The sequence below is a fragment of the Salvelinus alpinus genome, chromosome 1 (assembly GCF_045679555.1).
Source record: "Salvelinus alpinus chromosome 1, SLU_Salpinus.1, whole genome shotgun sequence".
Taxonomy (NCBI): Eukaryota; Metazoa; Chordata; class Actinopteri; order Salmoniformes; family Salmonidae; genus Salvelinus; species Salvelinus alpinus.
In genome coordinates this window covers 5,670,181-5,697,526 of record NC_092086.1, presented here as the reverse complement: position 1 = coordinate 5,697,526, position 27,346 = coordinate 5,670,181, and the positions used below count along the sequence as shown (strand labels likewise).

At 47.4% G+C, this 27,346-nt stretch overlaps 2 protein-coding genes across 2 annotated transcripts in view; both read left to right on the top strand.

Moving 5' to 3' along the window:
- The window catches only part of LOC139540071 (uncharacterized), a 78,394-nt gene extending 74,397 nt beyond the window's left edge, over positions 1 to 3,997 (top strand). Inside the window, exon 13 of the mRNA XM_071343624.1 lies at positions 3,923 to 3,997. Coding sequence (XP_071199725.1) covers positions 3,923 to 3,997 — 75 coding nt within the window. The remainder of the gene's footprint in view (positions 1 to 3,922) is intronic.
- On the top strand, positions 273 to 27,346 carry LOC139569626 (activating transcription factor 7-interacting protein 1-like). The gene is made up of 9 exons (XM_071391006.1): positions 273 to 478; positions 10,265 to 10,343; positions 16,888 to 17,019; positions 18,560 to 18,646; positions 19,235 to 19,311; positions 21,381 to 21,456; positions 22,289 to 22,441; positions 25,088 to 25,431; positions 26,767 to 27,346. Exons 2-9 carry the CDS (start codon positions 10,266 to 10,268, stop codon positions 26,966 to 26,968), a joined length of 1,149 nt encoding a protein of 382 aa, XP_071247107.1. The 5' UTR covers positions 273 to 478; position 10,265; the 3' UTR covers positions 26,969 to 27,346.

Here is a 27,346-nt window from a genome sequence, read left to right as displayed (position 1 = left end):
TTTTAAATTAAACTTCCTATACCTTGTTATAGATACAATATGTTAGCCATTTTCCATGGTTTCCCCCATTGTATATCCCCATAGATATTCGACCAAAACATTTTTGCTGAGGGAAATGTAGCTAGTATCACAAACAATATTCCTAATCTGTTTATTCCTACGTGTATCGTTGAGGATGTTAATATATTGGCAAATAATATATTTTGTCATGTAAATATATGTGACTTTACATCAAGCACAGAGAAATGAATGGTCTCAAACCCCACCAAGTCACGCCAGATGTTTGAAAAGTTCCCGCGATATTCTTCGAGATTTACTGATGGGTTAGTTTCCGGAAGCCCCGTCTCGGTGCCCTCTGTTTTCCTCCTGTTTCGGTAGCTGCTAACGGAGCTAGTTACTTGACAAGAAAGAAACCCCTGCAGAGAAAAAACATTGAAAACCTTGAAAGCTTCTGCTTTATTTTAAAAGATCGAGACAGGTTTGTGTCACGTTTTCTAATCTGGAATAATTTTTATTAATTCATTGGAAATGTTGGAGCGATTGTGAGATGCTAGTGCCGTAGCTAGTTAACGTTAGACATGTAACGTTATCTAGCTAACGTTAGTTTTTCCTGCATCCCGATTGCAAGGTTATGTTAGTGAGCTAGACCGAGGGAGGATTTTTGTGCAAATGTACATATGTATGTATCTTAAACCAGAATTGTTTTGGTATAACCGGTGTGAAATATCTCCGAGATCTTAAAATAGTTGTTTTCCTTGTACGGTAAAGGCCACGGTATTTGTGGAGCGATAGGTAACGGTACTTCGAGTGTGACTGGTTCGAGTCCAATTTGGGGCGCATATGGAAAGTAGCAGCTACCTAACTTGCAAATGTTGTTAGCCCGCCAGCTCGGTAACAAACTTGGTATTTATTAGTCCACAGCCCACCCATTAAAAAAAAACGTGTTGTTCCGTGACCATAGAAACGAAACTGCAAAATGTCAACAACATTGTGCAGATCATGTTTATGAACATAAACACTTTCAAAACGTGCAAAGGTTTCGGTTCCTTAAATTTCTGCCTTGCCAGAGTTGCCTTGTTGCTCGCCGCCATTGGACTCTGGAGCAGTGGAAACACGTCCTCTGGAGAAATAAATCACGCTTCGCCATCTGGAAGTCTGACAGAAAAATCTGGGTTTTGGCGGATGCCAGGAGAACCGCTACCTATCCCAATGCAAACTTTAAAGTTTGGTGGAGGAGGAATAATGGTCTGGGGCTGTTTTTCATGGTTCGGGCCCCTTAGTTTCAGTGAAGAGATTTCCTAATACTACAGCATACAATGACATTCTAGACGATTCTGTCCTTCCAACTTTGTGGCAACAGTTTGGGGAAGGCCCTTTCCTGTTTTAGCATGACAATCAATCCGATGTATTTATAACCATTTTTACATCAGCAGATGTAACAAAGTGCTATACAGAAATGTTTTCAGTTAGGAGATACGGGTTCCCATCCTACCATGAGACAGACATGTTTTCATTCAGGAGATATGGGTTCCCATCCTACCATGAGACAGACATGTTTTCATTCAGGAGATACGGGTTCCCATCCTACCATGAGACAGCCATGTTTTCATTCAGGAGATATTGGTTCCCATCCTACCATGAGACAGCCATGTTTTCATTCAGGAGATATGGGTTCCCATCCTACCATGAGACAGCCATGTTTTCATTCAGGAGATATGGGTTCCCATCCTACCATGAGACAGCCATGTTTTCATTCAGGAGATACGGGTTCCCATCCTACCATAAGACAGACATGTTTTCATTCAGGAGATATTGGTTCCCATCCTACCATGAGACAGACATGTTTTCATTCAGGAGATATTGGTTCCCATCCTACCATGAGACAGCCATGTTTTCAGTTAGGAGATATGGGTTCCCATCCTACCATGAGACAGCCATGTTTTCAGTTAGGAGATATGGGTTCCCATCCTACCATGAGACAGACATGTTTTCATTCAGGAGATATGGGTTCCCATCCTACCATGAGACAGAAATGTTTTCAGTTAGGAGATACGGGTTCCCATCCTACCATGAGACAGACATGTTTTCATTCAGGAGATATTGGTTCCCATCCTACCATGAGACAGACATGTTTTCATTCAGGAGATACGGGTTCCCATCCTACCATGAGACAGCCATGTTTTCATTCAGGAGATATTGGTTCCCATCCTACCATGAGACAGCCATGTTTTCATTCAGGAGATATGGGTTCCCATCCTACCATGAGACAGACATGTTTTCATTCAGGAGATACGGGTTCCCATCCTACCATGAGACAGCCATGTTTTCATTCAGGAGATATTGGTTCCCATCCTACCATGAGACAGCCATGTTTTCATTCAGGAGATATTGGTTCCCATCCTACCATGAGACAGCCATGTTTTCATTCAGGAGATATGGGTTCCCATCCTACCATGAGACAGCCATGTTTTCATTCAGGAGATATGGGTTCCCATCCTACCATGAGACAGCCATGTTTTCATTCAGGAGATATGGGTTCCCATCCTACCATGAGACAGCCATGTTTTCATTCAGGAGATATGGGTTCCCATCCTACCATGAGACAGCCATGTTTTCATTCAGGAGATATTGGTTCCCATCCTACCATGAGACAGCCATGTTTTCATTCAGGAGATATGGGTTCCCATCCTACCATGAGACAGACATGTTTTCATTCAGGAGATATGGGTTCCCATCCTACCATGAGACAGACATGTTTTCAGTTAGGAGATACGGGTTCCCATCCTACCATGAGACAGACATGTTTTCATTCAGGAGATACGGGTTCCCATCCTACCATGAGACAGCCATGTTTTCAGTTAGGAGATACGGGTTCCCATCCTACCATGAGACAGACATGTTTTCATTCAGGAGATATGGGTTCCCATCCTACCATGAGACAGACATGTTTTCAGTTAGGAGATACGGGTTCCCATCCTACCATGAGACAGACATGTTTTCAGTTAGGAGATACGGGTTCCCATCCTACCATGAGACAGCCATGTTTTCATTCAGGAGATATTGGTTCCCATCCTACCATGAGACAGCCATGTTTTCATTCAGGAGATATTGGTTCCCATCCTACCATGAGACAGACATGTTTTCATTCAGGAGATACGGGTTCCCATCCTACCATGAGACAGACATGTTTTCATTCAGGAGATACGGGTTCCCATCCTACCATGAGACAGCCATGTTTTCATTCAGGAGATATTGGTTCCCATCCTACCATGAGACAGCCATGTTTTCATTCAGGAGATATTGGTTCCCATCCTACCATGAGACAGCCATGTTTTCATTCAGGAGATATTGGTTCCCATCCTACCATGAGACAGCCATGTTTTCATTCAGGAGATATTGGTTCCCATCCTACCATGAGACAGCCATGTTTTCATTCAGGAGATATGGGTTCCCATCCTACCATGAGACAGCCATGTTTTCATTCAGGAGATATAGGTTCCCATCCTACCATGAGACAGCCATGTTTTCATTCAGGAGATATTGGTTCCCATCTTACCATGAGACAGCCATGTTTTCATTCAGGAGATATGGGTTCCCATCCTACCATGAGACAGACATGTTTTCATTCAGGAGATATTGGTTCCCATCCTACCATGAGACAGCCATGTTTTCATTCAGGAGATATGGGTTCCCATCCCCCACCCTCCTGTTAGGGTTCGTTCCTTACGTCCTTCCTTGTCAATCATTGGGTTCATTGGTGAAATTAGCATTATGACAATATATTTAAATAAATAATTTAAAAGCCTTTATTAATGCAATTGCAGACAGAAGTTGACAAACAGGAACATGGCACGCATGTTTCTGAGTAAGTTCTGGTTCTGCACGTAACAAAAAGTCTCCAGTTGTTTTATTAAACCCAAAGTCGCGCCCTGATGATGTCACTGCCTACGTCAACATCCTCTACTCCTGGGACCAGAACCAGCCTACAACGCTGTAGAAACACGGGCTTTTATTAGCTAAACACTTAGCAGTAAATGTCCCCCTGGGACCAGAACCAGCCTACAACGCTGTAGAAACATGGCCTTTATTAGCTAAACACTTAGCAGTAAATGTCCCCCTGGGACCAGAACCAGCCTACAAGGCTGTAGAAACAGGGCCTTTATTAGCTAAACACTTAGCAGTAAATGTCCCCCTGGGACCAGAACCAGCCTACACCGCTGTAGAAACAGGGCCTTTATTAGCTAAACACTTAGCAGTAAATGTCCCCCTGGGACCAGAACCAGCCTACAACGCTGTAGAAACAGGGTCTTTATTAGCTAAACACTTAGCAGGAAATGTCCCCCTGGGACCAGAACCAGCCTACAACGCTGTAGAAACAGGGCCTTTATTAGCTAAACACTTAGCAGGAAATGTCCCCCTGGGACCAGAACCAGCCTACAACGCTGTAGAAACAGGGCCTTTATTAGCTAAACACTAAGCAGTAAATGTCCTCCTGGGACCAGAACCAGCCTACAAAGCTGTAGAAACAGGGCCTTTATTAGCTAAACACTAAGCAGTAAATGTCCTCCTGGGACCAGAACCAGCCTACAAAGCTGTAGAAACAGGGCCTTTATTAGCTAAACACTAAGCAGTAAATGTCCTCCTGGGACCAGAACCAGCCTACAAAGCTGTAGAAACAGGGCCTTTATTAGCTAAACACTTAGCAGTAAATGTCCCCCTGGGACCAGAACCAGCCTACAATGCTGTAGAAACAGGGCCTTTATTAGCTAAACACTTAGCAGTAAATGTCCCCCTGGGACCAGAACCAGCCTACAAGGCTGTAGAAACAGGGCCTTTATTAGCTAAACACTTAGCAGGAAATGTCCCCCTGGGACCAGAACCAGCCTACAAGGCTGTAGAAACAGGGCCTTTATTAGCTAAACACTTAGCAGTAAATGTCCCCCTGGGACCAGAACCAGCCTACAATGCTGTAGAAACAGGGCCTTTATTAGCTAAACACTTAGCAGTAAATGTCCCCCTGGGACCAGAACCAGCCTACAAGGCTGTAGAAACAGGGCCTTTATTAGCTAAACACTTAGCAGTAAATGTCCCCCTGGGACCAGAACCAGCCTACAAGGCTGTAGAAACAGGGCCTTTATTAGCTAAACACTTAGCAGTAAATGTCCCCCTGGGACCAGAACCAGCCTACAATGCTGTAGAAACATGGCCTTTATTAGCTAAACACTTAGCAGTAAATGTCCCCCTGGGACCAGAACCAGCCTACAAGGCTGTAGAAACAGGGCCTTTATTAGCTAAACACTTAGCAGTAAATGTCCCCCTGGGACCAGAACCAGCCTACACCGCTGTAGAAACAGGGCCTTTATTAGCTAAACACTTAGCAGTAAATGTCCCCCTGGGACCAGAACCAGCCTACAACGCTGTAGAAACAGGGTCTTTATTAGCTAAACACTTAGCAGGAAATGTCCCCCTGGGACCAGAACCAGCCTACAACGCTGTAGAAACAGGGCCTTTATTAGCTAAACACTTAGCAGGAAATGTCCCCCTGGGACCAGAACCAGCCTACAACGCTGTAGAAACAGGGCCTTTATTAGCTAAACACTAAGCAGTAAATGTCCTCCTGGGACCAGAACCAGCCTACAATGCTGTAGAAACAGGGCCTTTATTAGCTAAACACTAAGCAGTAAATGTCCTCCTGGGACCAGAACCAGCCTACAAAGCTGTAGAAACAGGGCCTTTATTAGCTAAACACTAAGCAGTAAATGTCCTCCTGGGACCAGAACCAGCCTACAAAGCTGTAGAAACAGGGCCTTTATTAGCTAAACACTTAGCAGTAAATGTCCCCCTGGGACCAGAACCAGCCTACAACGCTGTAGAAACAGGGCCTTTATTAGCTAAACACTTAGCAGGAAATGTCCTCCTGGGACCAGAACCAGCCTACAATGCTGTAGAAACATGGCCTTTATTAGCTAAACACTTAGCAGTAAATGTCCCCCTGGGACCAGAACCAGCCTACAACGCTGTAGAAACAGGGTCTTTATTAGCTAAACACTTAGCAGGAAATGTCCCCCTGGGACCAGAACCAGCCTACAACGCTGTAGAAACAGGGCCTTTATTAGCTAAACACTTAGCAGGAAATGTCCCCCTGGGACCAGAACCAGCCTACAACGCTGTAGAAACAGGGCCTTTATTAGCTAAACACTAAGCAGTAAATGTCCTCCTGGGACCAGAACCAGCCTACAAAGCTGTAGAAACAGGGCCTTTATTAGCTAAACACTAAGCAGTAAATGTCCTCCTGGGACCAGAACCAGCCTACAAAGCTGTAGAAACAGGGCCTTTATTAGCTAAACACTAAGCAGTAAATGTCCTCCTGGGACCAGAACCAGCCTACAACGCTGTAGAAACAGGGCCTTTATTAGCTAAACACTTAGCAGTAAATGTCCCCCTGGGACCAGAACCAGCCTACAACGCTGTAGAAACAGGGTCTTTATTAGCTAAACACTAAGCAGGAAATGTCCTCTTCCCCCAAAGTAGATTTATTGTGAAACGTTTGCCTCGTCGTATCTCCTTCACTCCCCTGCAGAGTTCTGTCTGAGGGGCCTCTTTTCTAAAAAGGCAGAAAGAGAGAGAGAGAGAGAGAGAACTATAATACAACTGTAGAACAATTCTAAACTTCTACGGTGAATATATATTGTTAATCTGAAGTCTAAAAGCCTAAAAATTAATAAAACATAAGCATAATACGTTTTTCTAATACATCAAACATTTTGGTACGACCCTTTTCATGACCCCTAGGTGAACCCCACCCTACCATGAGACAGACATGTTTTCATTCAGGAGATATGGGTTCCCATCCTACCATGAGACAGACATGTTTTCATTCAGGAGATATGGGTTCCCATCCCCCATCCTACCATGAGACAGACATGTTTTCATTCAGGAGATATTGGTTCCCATCCCCCATCCTACCATGAGACAGACATGTTTTCATTCAGGAGATATTGGTTCCCATCCCCCATCCTACCATGAGACAGCCATGTTTTCATTCAGGAGATATTGGTTCCCATCCCCCATCCTACCATGAGACAGACATGTTTTCATTCAGGAGATATTGGTTCCCATCCCCCATCCTACCATGAGACAGACATGTTTTCATTCAGGAGATATGGGTTCCCATCCTACCATGAGACAGACATGTTTTCATTCAGGAGATATGGGTTCCCATCCCCCATCCTACCATGAGACAGACATGTTTTCATTCAGGAGATATTGGTTCCCATCCCCCATCCTACCATGAGACAGACATGTTTTCATTCAGGAGATATTGGTTCCCATCCCCCATCCTACCATGAGACAGACATGTTTTCATTCAGGAGATATTGGTTCCCATCCCCCATCCTACCATGAGACAGACATGTTTTCATTCAGGAGATATGGGTTCCCATCCTACCATGAGACAGACATGTTTTCATTCAGGAGATATTGGTTCCCATCCCCCATCCTACCATGAGACAGACATGTTTTCATTCAGGAGATATTGGTTCCCATCCCCCATCCTACCATGAGACAGACATGTTTTCATTCAGGAGATATTGGTTCCCATCCCCCATCCTACCATGAGACAGACATGTTTTCATTCAGGAGATATTGGTTCCCATCCCCCATCCTACCATGAGACAGACATGTTTTCATTCAGGAGATATGGGTTCCCATCCTACCATGAGACAGACATGTTTTCAGTCAGGAGATATGGGTTCCCATCCCCCATCCTACCATGAGACAGACATGTTTTCATTCAGGAGATATGGGTTCCCCTCCCCCAGTTTTTTTTTTAAAGATGATTGCCGAGAAAAGTATTGTCCGAACCCCATTGGGTATCTTACAGCACTTTCATATGTCATGTCTCGAAATATCCAGACAGACGGATTTAAAAGAAGTACATTTTACATTGTAATACTTCTGACAGCCAAATTTCTAACTCCGCCCATAACTGTTGGACTTTACAACATTCCCAGAAGGCATTGGGTTATTGAGTCATTGGTTACTTTTACACTTAAAAGCCATGACTCTGCCGTCGTGGTGTAGAAGTATGTGAATTTTGTCTCTTGTCTATAATAAATTCTATTATATTATATATTATATATTTATCTGTAAGGTTTTATATCATACCGAGGGGGGGGGGTGACCTTGATCACGTATTGTTAAAACGAGAGGATCTTTAACTTAAAGACCCTTTGCTCCCTTCGGTCTCAACGTGGACTTTGATCTGAAGCCATTCTTGTGATTATTGTGACTTTGCCATTGTAATTGTTTGTAAGCTTGTGGTAGTCTATGATCGTATGCTATCCATTTGTTTTTTTGTATGCTGCTCTTTGTATGCCATTTTAATATTGGAGAATTAACCAATATATATAAACGAGTCATCCCGCAGGGTTTGTGATTATACCCTGATGAAGACAGCTTGGCTGTCGAAACGTTGGTAATTACATTTTTTGCATCTGAGCTCCTAGAGTGTGCGGCTCTCCTTTTATTTTTACGTTTTCTACTCCGCTAGCCAGCACCTCGCCTAAACAGGTGTGCGTTTCTTTCTCTTCTAGATTTATATCATACCGATCATATATCATTTTCTGACTCAGATAGTGGTTCTCCCCCAATAACTCTGATGTCCAAAAGAGTTTAAAAAATCGAAATTTCTTGATATGAAACTTTTAAAGTTTCATGTAATTTGAAAAATATCTCCATTGGTCAGTCCAACATTCTGTGATGGAAATCCATGTATTTCCTGTTACCAAGTCATTTACGGTGTCTGTACCTTTTTAAATATTCCATGTATCGCTTTTAGTTATTTCCAACTCATTTTCTCATGATTCTCTCTTGTCCTTCGGCAGCAATCAATCACATTTATTTATAAAGCCCTTTTTTTTTTACGTCAGCAGATGTCACAAAGTGCTTATACAGAAACCCAGTCTTTTTTAAACCCCAAACAGCAAGCAATGCAGGTATAGAAGCACTGCGGCTAGGAAAAACTCCCTAGAAAGGCAGAAACCTAGAGAGGAACCAGGCTATGAGGGGTGGCCAGTCCTCTTCTGGCTGTGCCGGGTTGGAGATTATAACAGAACATGGCCAAGATGTTCAAATGTTCATAAATGACCAGCATGGTCAAATAATAATAATCACAGTAGTTGTCGAGGGTGCAGGAAGTCAGCACCTCAGGAGTTAAATGTCAGTTGACTTTTCATAGACGATTAGACATGATGATCAATATGTTTTGGAACCTCGAATCGCAATAAAATCACAGTATCGAATCGCAATACATATACATATTGGCCCCTACGTATGGTGATGATATCGTATCGTCAGGTCCCTTTCTCTCCGCGCTGAAGGCAGTCGAGTTATTGGGATCAGGGCTCGCTATCTTAAAATAATGTTCGCTCTCGCTCGCTCAAATGCCGTAGGCCAAGGCAGTGGTGATTTTAGCATGTAAGTCTTGATGGGGCAACCCCCAACAATTTTTATTTGGGGGGGGGGGGGTGCATGCCAGCAAAACCACTAAACAACCCCATATGTTAATTGTACTATGCCGGTAACAAACGGTGCCCACACACTGTTAGGGCCGCCCATAAAGCTGTCCCAACACCTTACCACTGATACACCTGGCTTTCAGAGGAGCCTTGTCTGGCAGCCAAAAACAGGTCATTGAGCCTCATTTTTACTGCCTTTTAAATAAATAAAAACATAGCTGACATGGCTGACAAGCTTGCAACAAAATGCGGTTTCTAATGACAATTGCGATGTACAAAACTATGGCATAAGGAGACAACGAGAGGATAAGAGGCAATCTGTAATTTAGATTCTAGTACGCACAGAAAGCTTATTTCTCTTAAATGTTGTGCCCAAATTTGTTTACACCCCTATTAGTGTTGAGTATTGTTGAGTATTTATGTCTGTAATAATTAAAATCACTTTTTATGGGGAAAAACTCATTCTGATTGGTTAGGCCTGGATCCCCACCAATGGCTATGCCCCTTCCCAGTCATGTGACATCCATAGATTAGGGCCAATTTATAAATTTAAACTGGCTGATATTCTTCTATGAGCTGTAACTCAATAACATCTTAGAAAATTGTTGCATGTTGCAGGTTTTTTTTTTTAAATATTTTTGTTCAGTAATAGTTACATATTTCAAATATAGTCATTAACCATCCAGAACTGTTAAGTAATTGTTTGTTTCGTGTAGTGTGAACCATTCTGTCTTCATTCTTACCAGGATGAGGAAGAGGACCAGAGAGCATGACGCTGGGTCACCTGACTCTGACCAGCCAACCAAGATCTTCTCCAAGTATGAGGTAAGCAGTCTGGTCATATTCCGTTGGCACGACTCTTAAATTGGCTTTCTGTTGTGGAATGTTTTTTTTGGTATGGTGTGTCCTGCTGAACACAGCCCTCTGGTATGTCTGGGTACAGGGTCTGTTGTGTCCTGGTACAGGGTGTGGTGTGTCCTGGTACAGGGTCTGGTGTGTCCTGGTACAGGGTCTGTTGTGTCCTGGTACAGGGTGTGGTGTGTCCTGGTACAGGGTGTGGTGTGTCCTGGTACAGGGTCTGGTGTGTCCTGGTACAGGGTCTGGTGTGTCCTGGTACAGGGTCTGGTGTGTCCTGGTACAGGGTCTGGTGTGTCCTGGTACAGGGTCTGGTGTGTCCTGGTACAGGGTCTGGTGTGTCCTGGTACAGGGTGTGGTGTGTCCTGGTACAGGGTCTGGTGTGTCCTGGTACAGGGTCTGGTGTGTCCTGGTACAGGGTGTGGTGTGTCCTGGTACAGGGTCTGGTGTGTCCTGGTACAGGGTCTGGTGTGTCCTGGTACAGGGTCTGGTGTGTCCTGGTACAGGGTCTAGTGTGTCCTGGTACAGGGTCTGGTGTGTCCTGGTACAGGGTGTGGTGTGTCCTGGTACAGGGTCTGGTGTGTCCTGGTACAGGGTGTGTCCTGGTACAGGGTCTGGTGTGTCCTGGTACAGGGTCTGGTGTGTCCTGGTACAGGGTCTGGTGTGTCCTGGTACAGGGTCTGGTGTGTCCTGGTACAGGGTCTGGTGTGTCCTGGTACAGGGTCTGGTGTGTCCTGGTACAGGGTCTGGTGTGTCCTGGTACAGGGTATGGTGTGTCCTGGTACAGGGTCTGGTGTGTCCTGGTACAGGGTCTGGTGTGTCCTGGTACAGGGTCTGGTGTGTCCTGGTACAGGGTCTGGTGTGTCCTGGTACAGGGTGTGGTGTGTCCTGGTACAGGGTCTGGTGTGTCCTGGTACAGGGTCTGGTGTGTCCTGGTACAGGGTCTGTTGTGTCCTGGTACAGGGTCTGGTGTGTCCTGGTACAGGGTCTAGTGTGTCCTGGTACAGGGTCTGGTGTGTCCTGGTACAGGGTCTGGTGTGTCCTGGTACAGGGTCTGTTGTGTCCTGGTACAGGGTCTGGTGTGTCCTGGTACAGGGTGTGTCCTGGTACAGGGTCTGGTGTGTCCTGGTACAGGGTCTGGTGTGTCCTGGTACAGGGTCTGGTGTGTCCTGGTACAGGGTCTGGTGTGTCCTGGTACAGGGTCTGGTGTGTCCTGGTACAGGGTGTGTCCTGGTACAGGGTCTAGTGTGTCCTGGTACAGGGTCTGGTGTGTCCTGGTACAGGGTGTGTCCTGGTACAGGGTCTGGTGTGTCTTGGTACAGGGTCTGGTGTGTCCTGGTACAGGGTCTGGTGTGTCCTGGTACAGGGTCTGGTGTGTCCTGGTACAGGGTGTGTCCTGGTACAGGGTCTAGTGTGTCCTGGTACAGGGTCTGGTGTGTCCTGGTACAGGGTCTGGTGTGTCCTGGTACAGGGTCTGGTGTGTCCTGGTACAGGGTCTGGTGTGTCCTGGTACAGGGTCTGGTGTGTCCTGGTACAGGGTGTGTCCTGGTACAGGGTCTGGTGTGTCCTGGTACAGGGTGTGGTGTGTCCTGGTACAGGGTCTGGTGTGTCCTGGTACAGGGTCTGGTGTGTCCTGGTACAGGGTGTGGTGTGTCCTGGTACAGGGTCTGGTGTGTCCTGGTACAGGGTCTGGTGTGTCCTGGTACAGGGTGTGGTGTGTCCTGGTACAGGGTCTGGTGTGTCCTGGTACAGGGTCTGGTGTGTCCTGGTACAGGGTCTGGTGTGTCCTGGTACAGGGTCTGGTGTGTCCTGGTACAGGGTCTGGTGTGTCCTGGTACAGGGTCTGGTGTGTCCTGGTACAGGGTCTGGTGTGTCCTGGTACAGGGTCTGGTGTGTCCTGGTACAGGGTCTGGTGTGTCCTGTAACAGGGTCTGGTGTGTCCTGGTACAGGGTCTGGTGTGTCCTGGTACAGGGTCTGGTGTGTCCTGGTACAGGGTCTGGTGTGTCCTGGTACAGGGTCTGGTGTGTCCTGGTACAGGGTCTGGTGTGTCCTGGTACAGGGTCTGGTGTGTCCTGGTACAGGGTGTGGTGTGTCCTGGTACAGGGTCTGGTGTGTCCTGGTACAGGGTCTGGTGTGTCCTGGTACAGGGTGTGTCCTGGTACAGGGTCTAGTGTGTCCTGGTACAGGGTGTGGTGTGTCCTGGTACAGGGTCTGGTGTGTCCTGGTACAGGGTCTGGTGTGTCCTGGTACAGGGTCTGGTGTGTCCAGGTACAGGGTCTGGTGTGTCCTGGTACAGGGTGTGGTGTGTCCTGGTACAGGGTCTGGTGTGTCCTGGTACAGGGTCTGGTGTGTCCTGGTACAGGGTCTGGTGTGTCCTGGTACAGGGTCTGGTGTGTCCTGGTACAGGGTGTGGTGTGTCCTGGTACAGGGTATGGTGTGTCCTGGTACAGGGTCTGGTGTGTCCTGGTACAGGGTCTGGTGTGTCCTGGTACAGGGTGTGGTGTGTCCTGGTACAGGGTCTGGTGTGTCCTGGTACAGGGTCTGGTGTGTCCTGGTACAGGGTCTGGTGTGTCCTGGTACAGGGTCTGGTGTGTCCTGGTACAGGGTCTGGTGTGTCCTGGTACAGGGTCACGTGTGTCCTGGTACAGGGTCTGGTGTGTCCTGGTACAGGGTCTGGTGTGTCCCGGTACAGGGTCTGGTGTGTCCCGGTACAGGGTCTGGTGTGTCCTGGTACAGGGTCTGGTGTGTCCTGGTACAGGGTCTGGTGTGTCCTGGTACAGGGTCTGGTGTGTCCTGGTACAGGGTCTGGTGTGTCCTGGTACAGGGTCTGGTGTGTCCTGGTACAGGGTCTGGTGTGTCCTGGTACAGGGTCTGGTGTGTCCTGGTACAGGGTCTGGTGTGTTCTGGTACAGGGTCTGGTGTGTCCTGGTACAGGGTGTGTCCTGGTACAGGGTCTGGTGTGTCCTGGTACAGGGTCTGGTGTGTCCTGGTACAGGGTCTGGTGTGTCCTGGTACAGGGTATGGTGTGTCCTGGTACAGGGTCTGGTGTGTCCAGGTACAGGGTCTGTTGTGTCCTGGTACAGGGTCTGGTGTGTCCTGGTACAGGGTCTGGTGTGTCCTGGTACAGGGTCTGGTGTGTCCTGGTACAGGGTCTGGTGTGTCCTGGTACAGGGTGTGGTGTGTCCTGGTACAGGGTCTGGTGTGTCCTGGTACAGGGTCTGTTGTGTCCAGGTACAGGGTCTGGTGTGTCCTGGTACAGGGTCTGGTGTGTCCTGGTACAGGGTCTGGTGTGTCCTGGTACAGGGTCTGGTGTGTCCTGGTACAGGGTGTGGTGTGTCCTGGTACAGGGTCTGGTGTGTCCTGGTACAGGGTCTGGTGTGTCCTGGTACAGGGACTGGTGTGTCCTGGTACAGGGTGTGTCCTGGTACAGGGTGTGTCCTGGTACAGGGTCTGGTGTGTCCTGGTACAGGGTCTGGTGTGTCCTGGTACAGGGTCTGGTGTGTCCTGGTACAGGGTCTGGTGTGTCCTGGTACAGGGTCTAGTGTGTCCTGGTACAGGGTGTGGTGTGTCCTGGTACAGGGTCTGGTGTGTCCTGGTACAGGGACTGGTGTGTCCTGGTACAGGGTGTGTCCTGGTACAGGGTCTGGTGTGTCCTGGTACAGGGTCTGGTGTGTCCTGGTACAGGGTCTGGTGTGTCCAGGTACAGGGTCTGGTGTGTCCTGGTACAGGGTCTGGTGTGTCCTGGTACAGGGTCTGGTGTGTCCTGGTACAGGGTCTGGTGTGTCCTGGTACAGGGTCTGGTGTGTCCTGGTACAGGGTGTGGTGTGTCCTGGTACAGGGTCTGGTGTGTCCTGGTACAGGGTCTGGTGTGTCCTGGTACAGGGTCTGGTGTGTCCTGGTACAGGGTCTGGTGTGTCCTGGTACAGGGTCTGGTGTGTCCTGGTACAGGGTCTGGTGTGTCCCGGTACAGGGTCTGGTGTGTCCTGGTACAGGGTGTGGTGTGTCCTGGTACAGGGTCTGGTGTGTCCTGGTACAGGGTCTGGTGTGTCCTGGTACAGGGTCTGGTGTGTCCTGGTACAGGGTCTGGTGTGTCCTGGTACAGGGTCTGGTGTGTCCTGGTACAGGGTCTGGTGTGTCCTGGTACAGGGTCTGGTGTGTCCTGGTACAGGGTCTGGTGTGTCCTGGTACAGGGTCTGGTGTGTCCTGGTACAGGGTCTGGTGTGTCCTGGTAACAGGGTCTGGTGTGTCCTGGTACAGGGTCTGGTGTGTCCTGGTACAGGGTCTGGTGTGTCCTGGTACAGGGTCTGGTGTGTCCTGGTACAGGGTCTGGTGTGTCCTGGTACAGGGTCTGGTGTGTCCTGGTACAGGGTCTGGTGTGTCCTGGTACAGGGTCTGGTGTGTCCTGGTACAGGGTCTGGTGTGTCCTGGTACAGGGTCTGGTGTGTCTTGGTACAGGGTCTGGTGTGTCCTGGTACAGGGACTGGCGTGTCCTGGTACAGGGTCTGGTGTGTCCTGGTACAGGGTCTGGTGTGTCCTGGTACAGGGTCTGGTGTGTCCAGGTACAGGGTCTGGTGTGTCCTGGTACAGGGTCTGGTGTGTCCTGGTACAGGGTCTGGTGTGTCCTGGTACAGGGTCTGGTGTGTCCTGGTACAGGGTCTGGTGTGTCCTGGTACAGGGTCTGGTGTGTGTCCTGGTACAGGGTGTGGTGTGTCCTGGTACAGGGTCTGGTGTGTCCTGGTACAGGGTCTGGTGTGTCCTGGTACAGGGTCTGGTGTGTCCTGGTACAGGGTCTGGTGTGTCCTGGTACAGGGTGTGGTGTGTCCTGGTACAGGGTGTGTCCTGGTACAGGGTCTGGTGTGTCCTGGTACAGGGTCTGGTGTGTCCTGGTACAGGGTGTGGTGTGTCCTGGTACAGGGTGTGTCCTGGTACAGGGTGTGGTGTGTCCTGGTACAGGGTGTGTTCTGGTACAGGGTCTGGTGTGTCCTGGTACAGGGTCTGGTGTGTCCTGGTACAGGGTCTGGTGTGTCCTGGTACAGGGTCTGGTGTGTCCTGGTACAGGGTCTGGTGTGTCCTGGTACAGGGTGTGGTGTGTCCTGGTACAGGGTGTGGTGTGTCCTGGTACAGGGTGTGTCCTGGTACAGGGTCTGGTGTGTCCTGGTACAGGGTCTGGTGTGTTCTGGTACAGGGTCTGGTCTGGTGTGTCCTGGTACAGGGTCTGGTGTGTCCTGGTACAGGGTCTGGTGTGTCCAGGTACAGGGTCTGGTGTGTCCTGGTACAGGGTCTGGTGTGTCCTGGTACAGGGTCTGGTGTGGTGTGTCCTGGTACAGGGTCTGGTGTGTCCTGGTACAGGGTCTGGTGTGTCCTGGTACAGGGTCTGGTGTGTCCTGGTACAGGGTCTGGTGTGTCCTGGTACAGGGTCTGGTGTGTCCTGGTACAGGGTCTGGTGTGGTGTGTCCTGGTACAGGGTCTGGTGTGTTCTGGTACAGGGTCTGGTCTGGTGTGTCCTGGTACAGGGTCTGGTGTGGTGTGTCCTGGTACAGGGTGTGTCCTGGTACAGGGTGTGTCCTGGTACAGGGTCTGGTGTGTCCTGGTACAGGGTCTGGTGTGTCCTGGTACAGGGTCTGGTGTGTCCTGGTACAGGGTCTGGTGTGTCCTGGTACAGGGTCTGGTCTGGTGTGTCCTGGTACAGGGTGTGTCCTGGTACAGGGTGTGTCCTGGTACAGGGTCTGGTGTGTCCTGGTACAGGGTCTGGTGTGTCCTGGTACAGGGTCTGGTGTGTCCTGGTACAGGGTCTGGTGTGTCCTGGTACAGGGTCTGGTGTGTCCTGGTACAGGGTCTGGTGTGTCCTGGTACAGGGTCTGGTGTGTCCTGGTACAGGGTCTGGTGTGTCCTGGTACAGGGTCTGGTGTGTCCTGGTACAGGGTCTGGTGTGTCCTGGTACAGGGTCTGGTGTGTCCTGGTACAGGGTCTGGTGTGTCCTGGTACAGGGTCTGGTGTGTGTGTGTATATATTAACCAGGTGTGTGTTCTCCCCAGGTACAGGGTCTGGTGTGTGTATTAACCAGGTGTGTGTATTAACCAGGTGTGTTCTCCCCAGGTACAGGGTCTGGTGTGTGTATTAACCAGGTGTGTGTATTAACCAGGTGTGTTCTCCCCAGGTACAGGGTCTGGTGTGTGTATTAACCAGGTGTGTGTTCTCCCCAGGTACAGGGTCTGGTGTGTGTATTAACCAGGTGTGTGTATTAACCAGGTGTGTTCTCCCCAGGTACAGGGTCTGGTGTGTGTGTGTATTAACCAGGTGTGTTCTCCCCAGGTACAGGGTCTGGTGTGTGTATATTAACCAGGTGTGTGTTCTCCCCAGGTACAGGGTCTGGTGTGTATATTAACCAGGTGTGTGTTCTCCCCAGGTACAGGGTCTGGTGTGTATTAACCAGGTGTGTGTGTATATTAACCAGGTGTGTTCACCCCAGGTACAGGGTCTGGTGTGTATATTAACCAGGTGTGTTCTCCCCAGGTACAGGGTCTGCTCCAGCAGGAGGTGCAGAGCGCCATGAAACAGTCTGAATCCAAGATGGAGTCTCTACTAGAGAGGGTCCAGCTGCTGGAATGTGAACCCAAATACGACCTGGTCATACGCAGACTGGAGGTAGGGAGGAGGGGGGGGGGGGGGGGGGTCCAGACTGGAGGTAGGGGGGAGGGGGGGGGTCCAGACTGGAGGTAGGGAGGAGGGGGGGGGGGGGGGGGGTCCAGACTGGAGGTAGGGAGGAGGGGGGGTCCAGACTGGAGGTAGGGAGGGGGGGGGGGTCCAGACTGGAGGTAGGGAGGAGGGGGGGTCCAGACTGGAGGTATGGAGGAGGGGGGGGGTCCAGACTGGAGGTAGGGAGGAGGGGGGGGTCCAGACTGGAGGTAGGGAGGAGGGGGGGGGGGTCCAGACTGGAGGTAGGGAGGGGGGGGGGTCCTGACTGGAGGTAGGGAGGGGGGGGGTCCTGACTGGAGGTAAGGAGGAGGGGGGGTCCAGACTGGAGGTAGGGAGGAGGGGGGGTCCAGACTGGAGGTAGGGAGGAGGGGGGGGGTCCAGACTGGAGGTAGGGAGGAGGGGGGGGGTCCAGACTGGAGGTAGGGAGGGGGGGGGGGTCCAGACTGGAGGTAGGGAGGAGGGGGGGTCCAGACTGGAGGTAGGGAGGGGGGGGGGGGGGGGTCCAGACTGGAGGTAGGGAGGGGGGGGGGGGGGTCCAGACTGGAGGTAGGGAGGAGGAGGGGTCCAGACTGGAGGTAGGGAGGAGGGGGGGTCCAGACTGGAGGTAGGGAGGAGGGGGGGTCCAGACTGGAGGTAGGGAGGAGGGGGGGTCCAGACTGGAGGTAGGGAGGAGGGGGGGTCCAGACTGGAGGTAGGGAGGAGGGGGGGTCCAGACTGGAGGTAGGGAGGAGGAGGGGTCCAGACTGGAGGTAGGGAGGAGGGGGGGTCCAGACTGGAGGTAGGGAGGAGGAGGGGTCCAGACTGGAGGTAGGGAGGAGGGGGGGTCCAGACTGGAGGTAGGGAGGAGGGGGGGTCCAGACTGGAGGTAGGGAGGAGGGGGGTCCAGACTGGAGGTAGGGAGGAGGGGGGTCCAGACTGGAGGTAGGGAGGAGGGGGGGGGGGGGGTCCAGACTGGAGGTAGGGAGGAGGGGGGTCCAGACTGGAGGTAGGGAGGAGGGGGGGGGGGGTCCAGACTGGAGATAGGGAGGAGGGGGGGTCCAGACTGGAGGTAGGGAGAAGGGGGGGTCCAGACTGGAGGTAGGGAGGAGGGGGGGTCCAGACTGGAGGTAGGGAGGAGGGGGGGTCTCAGACGGGAGGTAGGGAGGGGGGGTCCAGACTGGAGGTAGGGAGTAATAACAATAATAACCCTCCTCTCTCTACTAATAGAAACCCTGGTTAGAGGAGGAATAACCCTGTGTCTCTACTAATAGAAACCCTGGTTAGAGGAGGAATAACCCTGTGTCTACTAATAGAAACCCTAGTTAGAGGAGGAATAACACTCCTCTCTCTCTACTAATAGAAACCCTAGTTAGAGGAGGAATAACCCTGTGTCTCTACTAATAGAAACCCTGGTTAGAGGAGGAATAACCCTGTGTCTCTACTAATAGAAACCCTAGTTAGAGGAGGAATAACCCTGTGTCTCTACTAATAGAAACCCTGTGTTTCGCAGGCTCACATAAAGAAGGTGAAGAGGAGGGGGGATGCTGCCATCTCTTATGTCAGGATGCTACGACCTCCATTAGTTAAACGCAATCAGGTAGGAGACACACACTCCTTTCTCCTTTCTGTCCTCTCTCTTCTCTATCTCTCTCTCTCTCTCTCTCTCCTTTCTGTCCACTCTCTCTCTCTCTGCGCTCTCTCTCTCTCTCTCTCTGCGCTTTCTCTCTCTCTCTCTCTGTCCTCTCTCTCCTTTCTGTCCTCTCTTTCTGTCCTCTCTTTCTGTCCTCTCTCTCTGGCCTCTCTCTGGCCTCTGTCTCTGCTCTTTCTCCTTTCTGTCCTATCTCTCTGGCCTCTCTCTCTGTCTCTCTGGCCTCTCTCTCTGTCTTCTCTCTCTCTGCTCTTTCCCTTTCTCCTTTCTGTCCTCTCTCTCTGGCCTTTCTCTCTGTCTCTCTGGCCTCTCTCTCTGTCTCTCTCTCTCTCTCTGTCTTCTCTCTCTCTGCTCTTTCTCCTTCTCCTCTCTCTCTGTTCTCAACCTCTGTCTCTCTGTCCTCTCTCTCGCTCTCTGTTCTCTCTCTCTCTCTCCTCTCTCTGACAACACTGTAGAGACACGCGGTCGTGGTCACACACCATTGTTTATACGTTCCGTGGCGGTAATGTAGTCAAAGATAATGATGTGTGTCTCCAGAGGATGCTGGGTTCTGGTCTTGTGGATCTGACTGAGACCGAGACTGAGAGAGGACTGAGTACTGTGGACATCAGCAGGTAGACACACACACACACACACACACACACACACACACACACACACACACACACACACGTCACACATGTCACACACACACACTCCACAGTACACACAGTAGGTCCTGTACCGCTAAGAAATTAAATTTCCTTTTCACCCCTGGCTCTGACAGGAAGTGGTGTTTCACCCCTGGCTCTGACAGGAAGTGGTGTTTCCCATCTATGATACTACATATATTCAATATATATGACTCAGGACATATAGTATGTATTTATAGTATATATCAGGACATATAGTATGTATTTATAGTATATATCAGGACATATAGTATGTATTTATAGTATATATCAGAACATATAGTATGTATTTATAGTATATATCAGGACATATAGTATGTATTTATAGTATGTATATATATATCAGGACATACAGTATGTATTTATTTACATTTACATTTAAGTCATTTAGCAGACGCTCTTATCCAGAGCGACTTACAAATTGGTGCATTCACCTTATGACATCCAGTGGAACAACCACTTTACAATAGTGCATCTAAATCTTTTAGTATATATCAGGACATACAGTATGTATTTGTAGTATATATATATCAGGACATACAGTATGTATTTATAGTATATATATATCAGGACATACAGTATGTATTTATAGTATATATCAGGACATACAGTATGTATTTGTAGTATATATATATCAGGACATACAGTATGTGTATATATATATCAGGACATACAGTATGTATTTGTAGTATATATATATCAGGACATACAGTATGTGTATATATATATCAGGACATACAGTATGTATTTGTAGTATATATATATCAGGACATACAGTATGTATTTATAGTATATATCAGGACATACAGTATGTATTTGTAGTATATATATATCAGGACATACAGTATGTGTATATATATATCAGGACATACAGTATGTATTTGTAGTATATATATATCAGGACATACAGTATGTGTATATATATATCAGGACATACAGTATGTATTTATAGTATATATATATCAGGACATACAGTATGTGTATATATATATCAGGACATACAGTATGTATTTATAGTATATATATATCAGGACATACAGTATGTGTATATATATATCAGGACATACAGTATGTATTTGTAGTATATATATATCAGGACATACAGTATGTATTTGTAGTATATATATATCAGGACATACAGTATGTATTTATAGTATATATATATCAGGACATACAGTATGTATTTGTAGTATATATATATCAGGACATACAGTATGTATATATATATGTATCAGGACATACAGTATGTATATATATATATATATATCAGGACATACAGTATGTATATATATATATATGTATCAGGACATACAGTATGTATTTGTAGTATATATATATCAGGACATACAGTATGTATTTATAGTATATATATATCAGGACATACAGTATGTATATATATATATATGTATCAGGACATACAGTATGTGTATATATATATCAGGACATACAGTATGTATTTGTAGTATATATATATCAGGACATACAGTATGTATTTGTAGCATATATATATCAGGACATACAGTATGTATTTGTAGTATATATATATCAGGACATACAGTAAGTATTTGTAGTATATATATATATCAGGACATACAGTATTTGTAGTATATGTAGTATATATATATATATCAGGACATACAGTATGTATTTGTAGTATATATATATCAGGACATACAGTATGTATTTGTAGTATATATATATCAGGACATACAGTATGTATTTGTAGTATTCAGGTCTATAAGTTCGGGTGCCAGTCAGTATTTACTGCGGAGGCCATCTTGTTAGAGCTGTTGATGATAATCCACCATTTTATTAATGTTATTGGGTTAAAGGGTCGTCGTGGGTACATTCAATATAATTCTACCATAAGCCGCCTCCAAAGGTGTTTTGGGGGGGAGAATTTGTTAGTACGTCCAAGGAACATGGGACCAGCACTTTAAATGTTGTGTTTTTAATATTTTTGTTCAGTGTTTAATAATAATATAGTAATATCTATAATCTATGTGGTTCAGGTCAGATTCTGATGAGGAAGACTCAGCTGAGAAGCAGAGGAAGAGGAAGGTGGTAGATGGTTTCTGGCAGAAAATGGTAACGTACACACACACACACACACACACACACACACACACTACACACACACACACTACATACTACACACACACACACACACCTACACACACACACACACACACACACACACACACACACACACACACACACACCTACACACACACACACATACACACTACATACTACACACACACACTACATACTACACACACACACACACACACACACACCTACATACTACACACACACACACACACACACACACCTACATACTACACACACACTACACACACATACACACACACTACACACACATACACACACACATACTACACACACACACACACATACTACACACACACACCTACACACACACACACACACACACACACACACACACACACACACACACACACACACTACATACTACACACACACACCTACATACTACACACACACACAACACACACACACACACACACACACATACATACTACACACACACACACCTACACACACACACACACACTACATACTACACACACACACACTACACACACACACACACTACACACACACACACCTACACACACACACACACACACACACACACACACACACACACACACACACCCACACACACACACCACACACACACTACACACACCTACACACACACTACACACACACCACACACACACTACACACACACTACACACACACACACACACACATACAGGGGCTAACTCGGGGGGCTCACCCCCACATCTCACACACCACTACTGATTCTGAGACTCTGATAGGTTCTGATACTAACAGCTTGTCTGTGGTTGGTTGTTTGTCTTTCTAGATGTCCAATAAGAAGGCCCCAGACACGAAGAGAGAAAAGGAGAGGAATGGAAAGAAACACAACAGCCCTCTTCCTCCTACCACTCCTCCTCTTCCTCCTACCACCCCTCCTCCTCGTTCTCCTCTTCCTCCCGTTCTCTCTCCTCAAGTACTGGTAGGTTTCTGCTACACTCTGACCTCTCCATTCCATTCTTCTGAAAGTAGTTATTATTAGTAGTGGTTAGTAGTGGTTATTAGTAGTGGTTATTAGTAGTGGTTATTGGTAGTGGTTATTAGTAGTGGTTATTGGTAGTGGTTATTGGTAGTGGTTATTAGTGGTTATTAGTAGTGGTTATTAGTAGTGGTTATTGGTAGTTAGTAGTAGTGGTTATTAGTAGTGGTTATTAGTAGTGGTTATTAGTGGTTATTAGTAGTGGTAGTTATTAGTAGTGGTTAGTAGTAGTAGTTATTAGTGGTGGTTAGTAGTGGTTATTAGTAGTGGTTATTAGTAGTTATTAGTGGTGGTTAGTAGTAGTAGTTATTAGTAGTGGTTAGTAGTGGTTATTAGTAGTTATTAGTAGTGGTTATTATTAGTGGTTATTAGTAGTGGTAGTTATTAGTAGTGGTTAGTAGTGGTAGTTATTAGTAGTGGTTAGTAGTAGTAGTTATTAGTAGTGGTTAGTAGTAGTAGTTATTAGTGGTGGTTAGTAGTGGTTATTAGTAGTGGTTATTAGTAGTTATTAGTGGTGGTTAGTAGTAGTAGTTATTAGTAGTGGTTAGTAGTGGTTATTAGTAGTTATTAGTAGTGGTTATTAGTAGTAGTTATTAGTAGTGGTTAGTAGTAGTAGTTATTGGTAGTGGTTATTAGTAGTGGTTATTAGTAGTGGTTATTAGTAGTGGTTATTAGTAGTGGTTATTAGTAGTGGTTAGTAGTAGTGGTTAGTAGTAGTGGTTAGTAGTAGTGGTTAGTAGTAGTAGTTATTAGTAGTGGTTAGTAGTAGTGGTTAGTAGTAGTAGTAGTTATTAGTAGTGGTTATTAGTAGTGGTTATTAGTAGTGGTTATTATTAGTAGTGGTTATTTAGTGGTTATTAGTAGTGGTTATTAGTAGTGGTTATTAGTAGTGGTTATTAGTAGTGGTTATTGGTATTGGTATTTAGTAGTGGTTATTAGTAGTTAGTAGTAGTGGTTATTAGTAGTTATTAGTAGTAGTTATTAGTAGTGGTTAGTAGTAGTAGTTATTAGTGGTGGTTAGTATTAGTGGTGGTTAGTAGTAGTTATTAGTAGTTATTAGTAGTGGTTATTAGTAGTAGTTATTAGTAGTGGTTAGTAGTAGTAGTTATTAGTGGTGGTTAGTAGTGGTTATTAGTAGTGGTTATTAGTAGTTATTAGTGGTGGTTAGTAGTAGCAGTTATTAGTAGTGGTTAGTAGTGGTTATTAGTAGTTATTAGTAGTGGTTATTAGTAGTAGTTATTAGTAGTGGTTAGTAGTAGTAGTTATTAGTGGTGGTTAGTAGTGGTTATTAGTAGTGGTTATTAGTAGTTATTAGTGGTGGTTAGTAGTAGTAGTTATTAGTAGTGGTTAGTAGTGGTTATTAGTAGTTATTAGTAGTGGTTATTAGTAGTAGTTATTAGTAGTGGTTAGTAGTAGTAGTTATTGGTAGTGGTTATTAGTAGTGGTTATTAGTGGTTATTAGTGGTTATTAGTAGTGGTTATTAGTAGTGGTTATTAGTAGTGGTTATTAGTAGTGGTTATTATTAGTGGTTATTAGTAGTAGTTATTAGTAGTGGTTATTAGTAGTGGTTATTAGTAGTGGTTAGTAGTAGTGGTTATTAGTAGTGGTTAGTAGTAGTAGTTATTAGTAGTGGTTATTAGTAGTGGTTATTAGTAGTGGTTATTAGTGGTTATTAGTGGTTATTAGTGGTTATTAGTGGTTATTAGTGGTTATTAGTAGTGGTTATTAGTAGTGGTTATTAGTAGTGGTTATTGGTATTTAGTAGTGGTTATTAGTAGTTAGTAGTAGTGGTTATTAGTAGTTAGTGGTTATTAGTAGTAGTTATTAGTAGTGGTTAGTAGTAGTAGTTATTAGTGGTGGTTAGTAGTAGTAGTTATTAGTGGTGGTTAGTAGTAGTTATTAGTAGTTATTAGTAGTGGTTATTAGTAGTAGTTATTAGTAGTGGTTAGTAGTAGTAGTTATTAGTGGTGGTTAGTAGTGGTTATTAGTAGTGGTTATTAGTAGTTATTAGTGGTGGTTAGTAGTAGTAGTTATTAGTAGTGGTTAGTAGTGGTTATTAGTAGTTATTAGTAGTGGTTATTAGTAGTAGTTATTAGTGGTGGTTAGTAGTAGTAGTTATTAGTGGTGGTTAGTAGTAGTAGTTATTAGTAGTGGTTAGTAGTAGTTATTAGTAGTGGTTATTAGTAGTTATTAGTAGTGGTTAGTAGTAGTAGTTATTAGTAGTGGTTAGTAGTAGTAGTTATTAGTGGTGGTTAGTAGTAGTAGTTATTAGTAGTGGTTAGTAGTAGTGGTTATTAGTAGTTATTAGTAGTTATTTGTATTAGTTATTAGTGGTTATTAGTGGTTATTAGTAGTTATTGGTGGTTATTAGTAGTTATTGGTAGTTATTGGTGGTTATTAGTAGTTATTAGTAGTTATTAGTAGTTATTAGTAGTTATTGGTAGTTATTAGTAGTTATTGGTAGTTATTAGTAGTTATTAGTGGTTATGATGCAGCAACATTATCTTCTTCTGAAAGTAGTTATTTTCTATCTGTCTCTCTCAGTATCTTCCTGACCATGTAACCTCTCCCTCCTCTTGTGTGTGTAGAAGGTAGAGGCTGCTGCAGTACCAGTGACCAGACCGCCAGTCACGTCTCCGGACGGTCCAGTGAAAACGGAGGTCAAGATGGAAACCACCGTTAAGACAGAGGAGTCCTCGTCTCCTCCTGTCGCTCTTCGTGTTCCTCCGTCTCAGAGTGAGCTGCTGTCCCATCTCCCTCCTCTCCCCCCGACCCCTTTCCCTTCCTCCCTCCCCCTCGAGGCCGCCTCCTACTCCATCCCCCAGAAGCCCCTAGTACACCTGGCCCGTATCCGAAACCCTGCCCCCTGTCTGGTCATCCACTGGAGGGTCACTGAGGAAGACCCCGCAGCGCCCGACATGGACAGTTACAGGTACAGACACACGCGGAGCGACCCGGTTCTAGGGGTCCATGAAAGTGAATGGTTTACAGTTACAGGTACAGACACACGCGGAGCGACCCGGTTCTAGGGGTCCATGAAAGTGAATGGTTTACAGTTACAGGTACAGACACACGCGGAGCGACCCGGTTCTAGGGGTCCATGAAAGTGAATGGTTTACAGTTACAGGTACAGACACACGCGGAGCGACCCGGTTCTAGGGGTCCATGAAAGTGAATGGTTTACAGTTACAGGTACAGACACACGCGGAGCGACCCGGTTCTAGGGGTCCATGAAAGTGAATGGTTTACAGTTACAGGTACAGACACACGCGGAGCGACCCGGTTCTAGGGGTCCATGAAAGTGAATGGGGCAATTTGTCAAACTTTCAAATCAACTGAAATAATGTCCATATTTTTGGTGATTTTATGATTACCATTTAAAAACAAACCTCTTCCTACCCCCTCTTCCCCCCTCCCTCCCTCTTCCCCCCTCCCCCCCTCCCTCCCTCTTCCCCCCTCCCTCCCTCTTCCCCCTCCCTCTCCCCCCTCCCCTCTCTCTCCCCCCTCCCCTTTCTCTCCTCCCTCCCCTCTCTCTCCTCTCTCCCCCCTCCTCCACTCTCTCCCTCCCCTCTCTCTCCCCCTCCTCCCCCCTCTCTCTCTCCTCCCTCCCCTCTCTCTCCTCTCTCCCCCCTCCTCCCCTCTCTCCCTCCCCTCTCTCTCCCCCTCCTCCCCCCTATCTCTCTCCTCCCTCCCCTCTCTCTCCTCCTCCCCTCCCCCCCCCTCCTCCCCTCCCTCTCCTTCCCTCCCTCTCTCTCCTCCCTCTCCCTCCCCCCTCTCTCCTCCCCCCCCCCTCCTCCCCTCTCCCTCTCTCTCCCCCTCCCATCTCTCCCTCCCTCCCCCCTCTCTCCTTCCCTCCCCCCTCTCTCCTTCCTCTCCCCCCTCCTCCCCTCTCTCCCCCCTCCTCCCCTCTCTCTCCCCCTCTCCTCCCCTCTCTCTCCCCCTCCTCCCCTCTCCCTCTCTCTCCCCCTCCTCCCCTCTCCCTCTCTCTCCCCCTCCTCCCCTCCCTCTCTCTCCTCCCTCTCCTTCCCTCCCTCTCTCTCCTCCCTCTCCCTCCCCCTCTCTCCTCCCCTCTCCCTCTCTCTCCCCCCTCCCATCTCTCCCTCCTCCCCTCTCCCCCTCCTCCCCTCTCCCTCTCTCTCTCCCTCCTCCCCTCTCTCCCTCCCTCCCTCTCCCCCTCCTCCCCTCTCTCCCTCCCTCCCTCTCCCCCTCCTCCCCTCTCCCCCTCCCTCTCTTCCCCTCCTCCCCTCCCTCTCTCTCCCCCCTCCAGTATCTACATCGCTCAGGAGAGTCATAGCAGCAGCGTCTCCCCGTCCTGGAGGAATGTGGGTGTGGTCAAGGCTCTGGCCCTGCCCATGGCTGTCACGGTAACCAAGTACCAATCGGGTACCACCTACGTCATCGTGGTGGGCAAGGACCGGTATGGTCGCTACGGACCGTACAGCGACATACAGACTGTCCTCCTGGCATAGAGACGTGGTTGGGAGTTCTGTCCGTCTAGATTGAAGGCCACTCTGCTCCCCCCCCCCCCCCAGGGGTGAGAGTTGAAAGGTTACTGAGATCTAGTGACCTGCTAGACTCCCGGTATTCTCTGTGCTACCATCTAAAGAGGAACAGAAGAAGAAAGAAATGCCTGTTTTTGTGTGTGTGTTTTCAATAGCATTACCGATCCAATGAAGGATAGGCAGCGACACGTCACCCAACTCACTCCACGGGGGGGGGGGGGGGGGGTTTAGTCAACTGTTTTAGTACATCTGTCCTAGTTGAGTCAACTGTGTTAGTGATGTTATTTCATCACCTTCTTCTTCACATTTTAACCACCATTGTATAATAAAATATCTCATCATTTC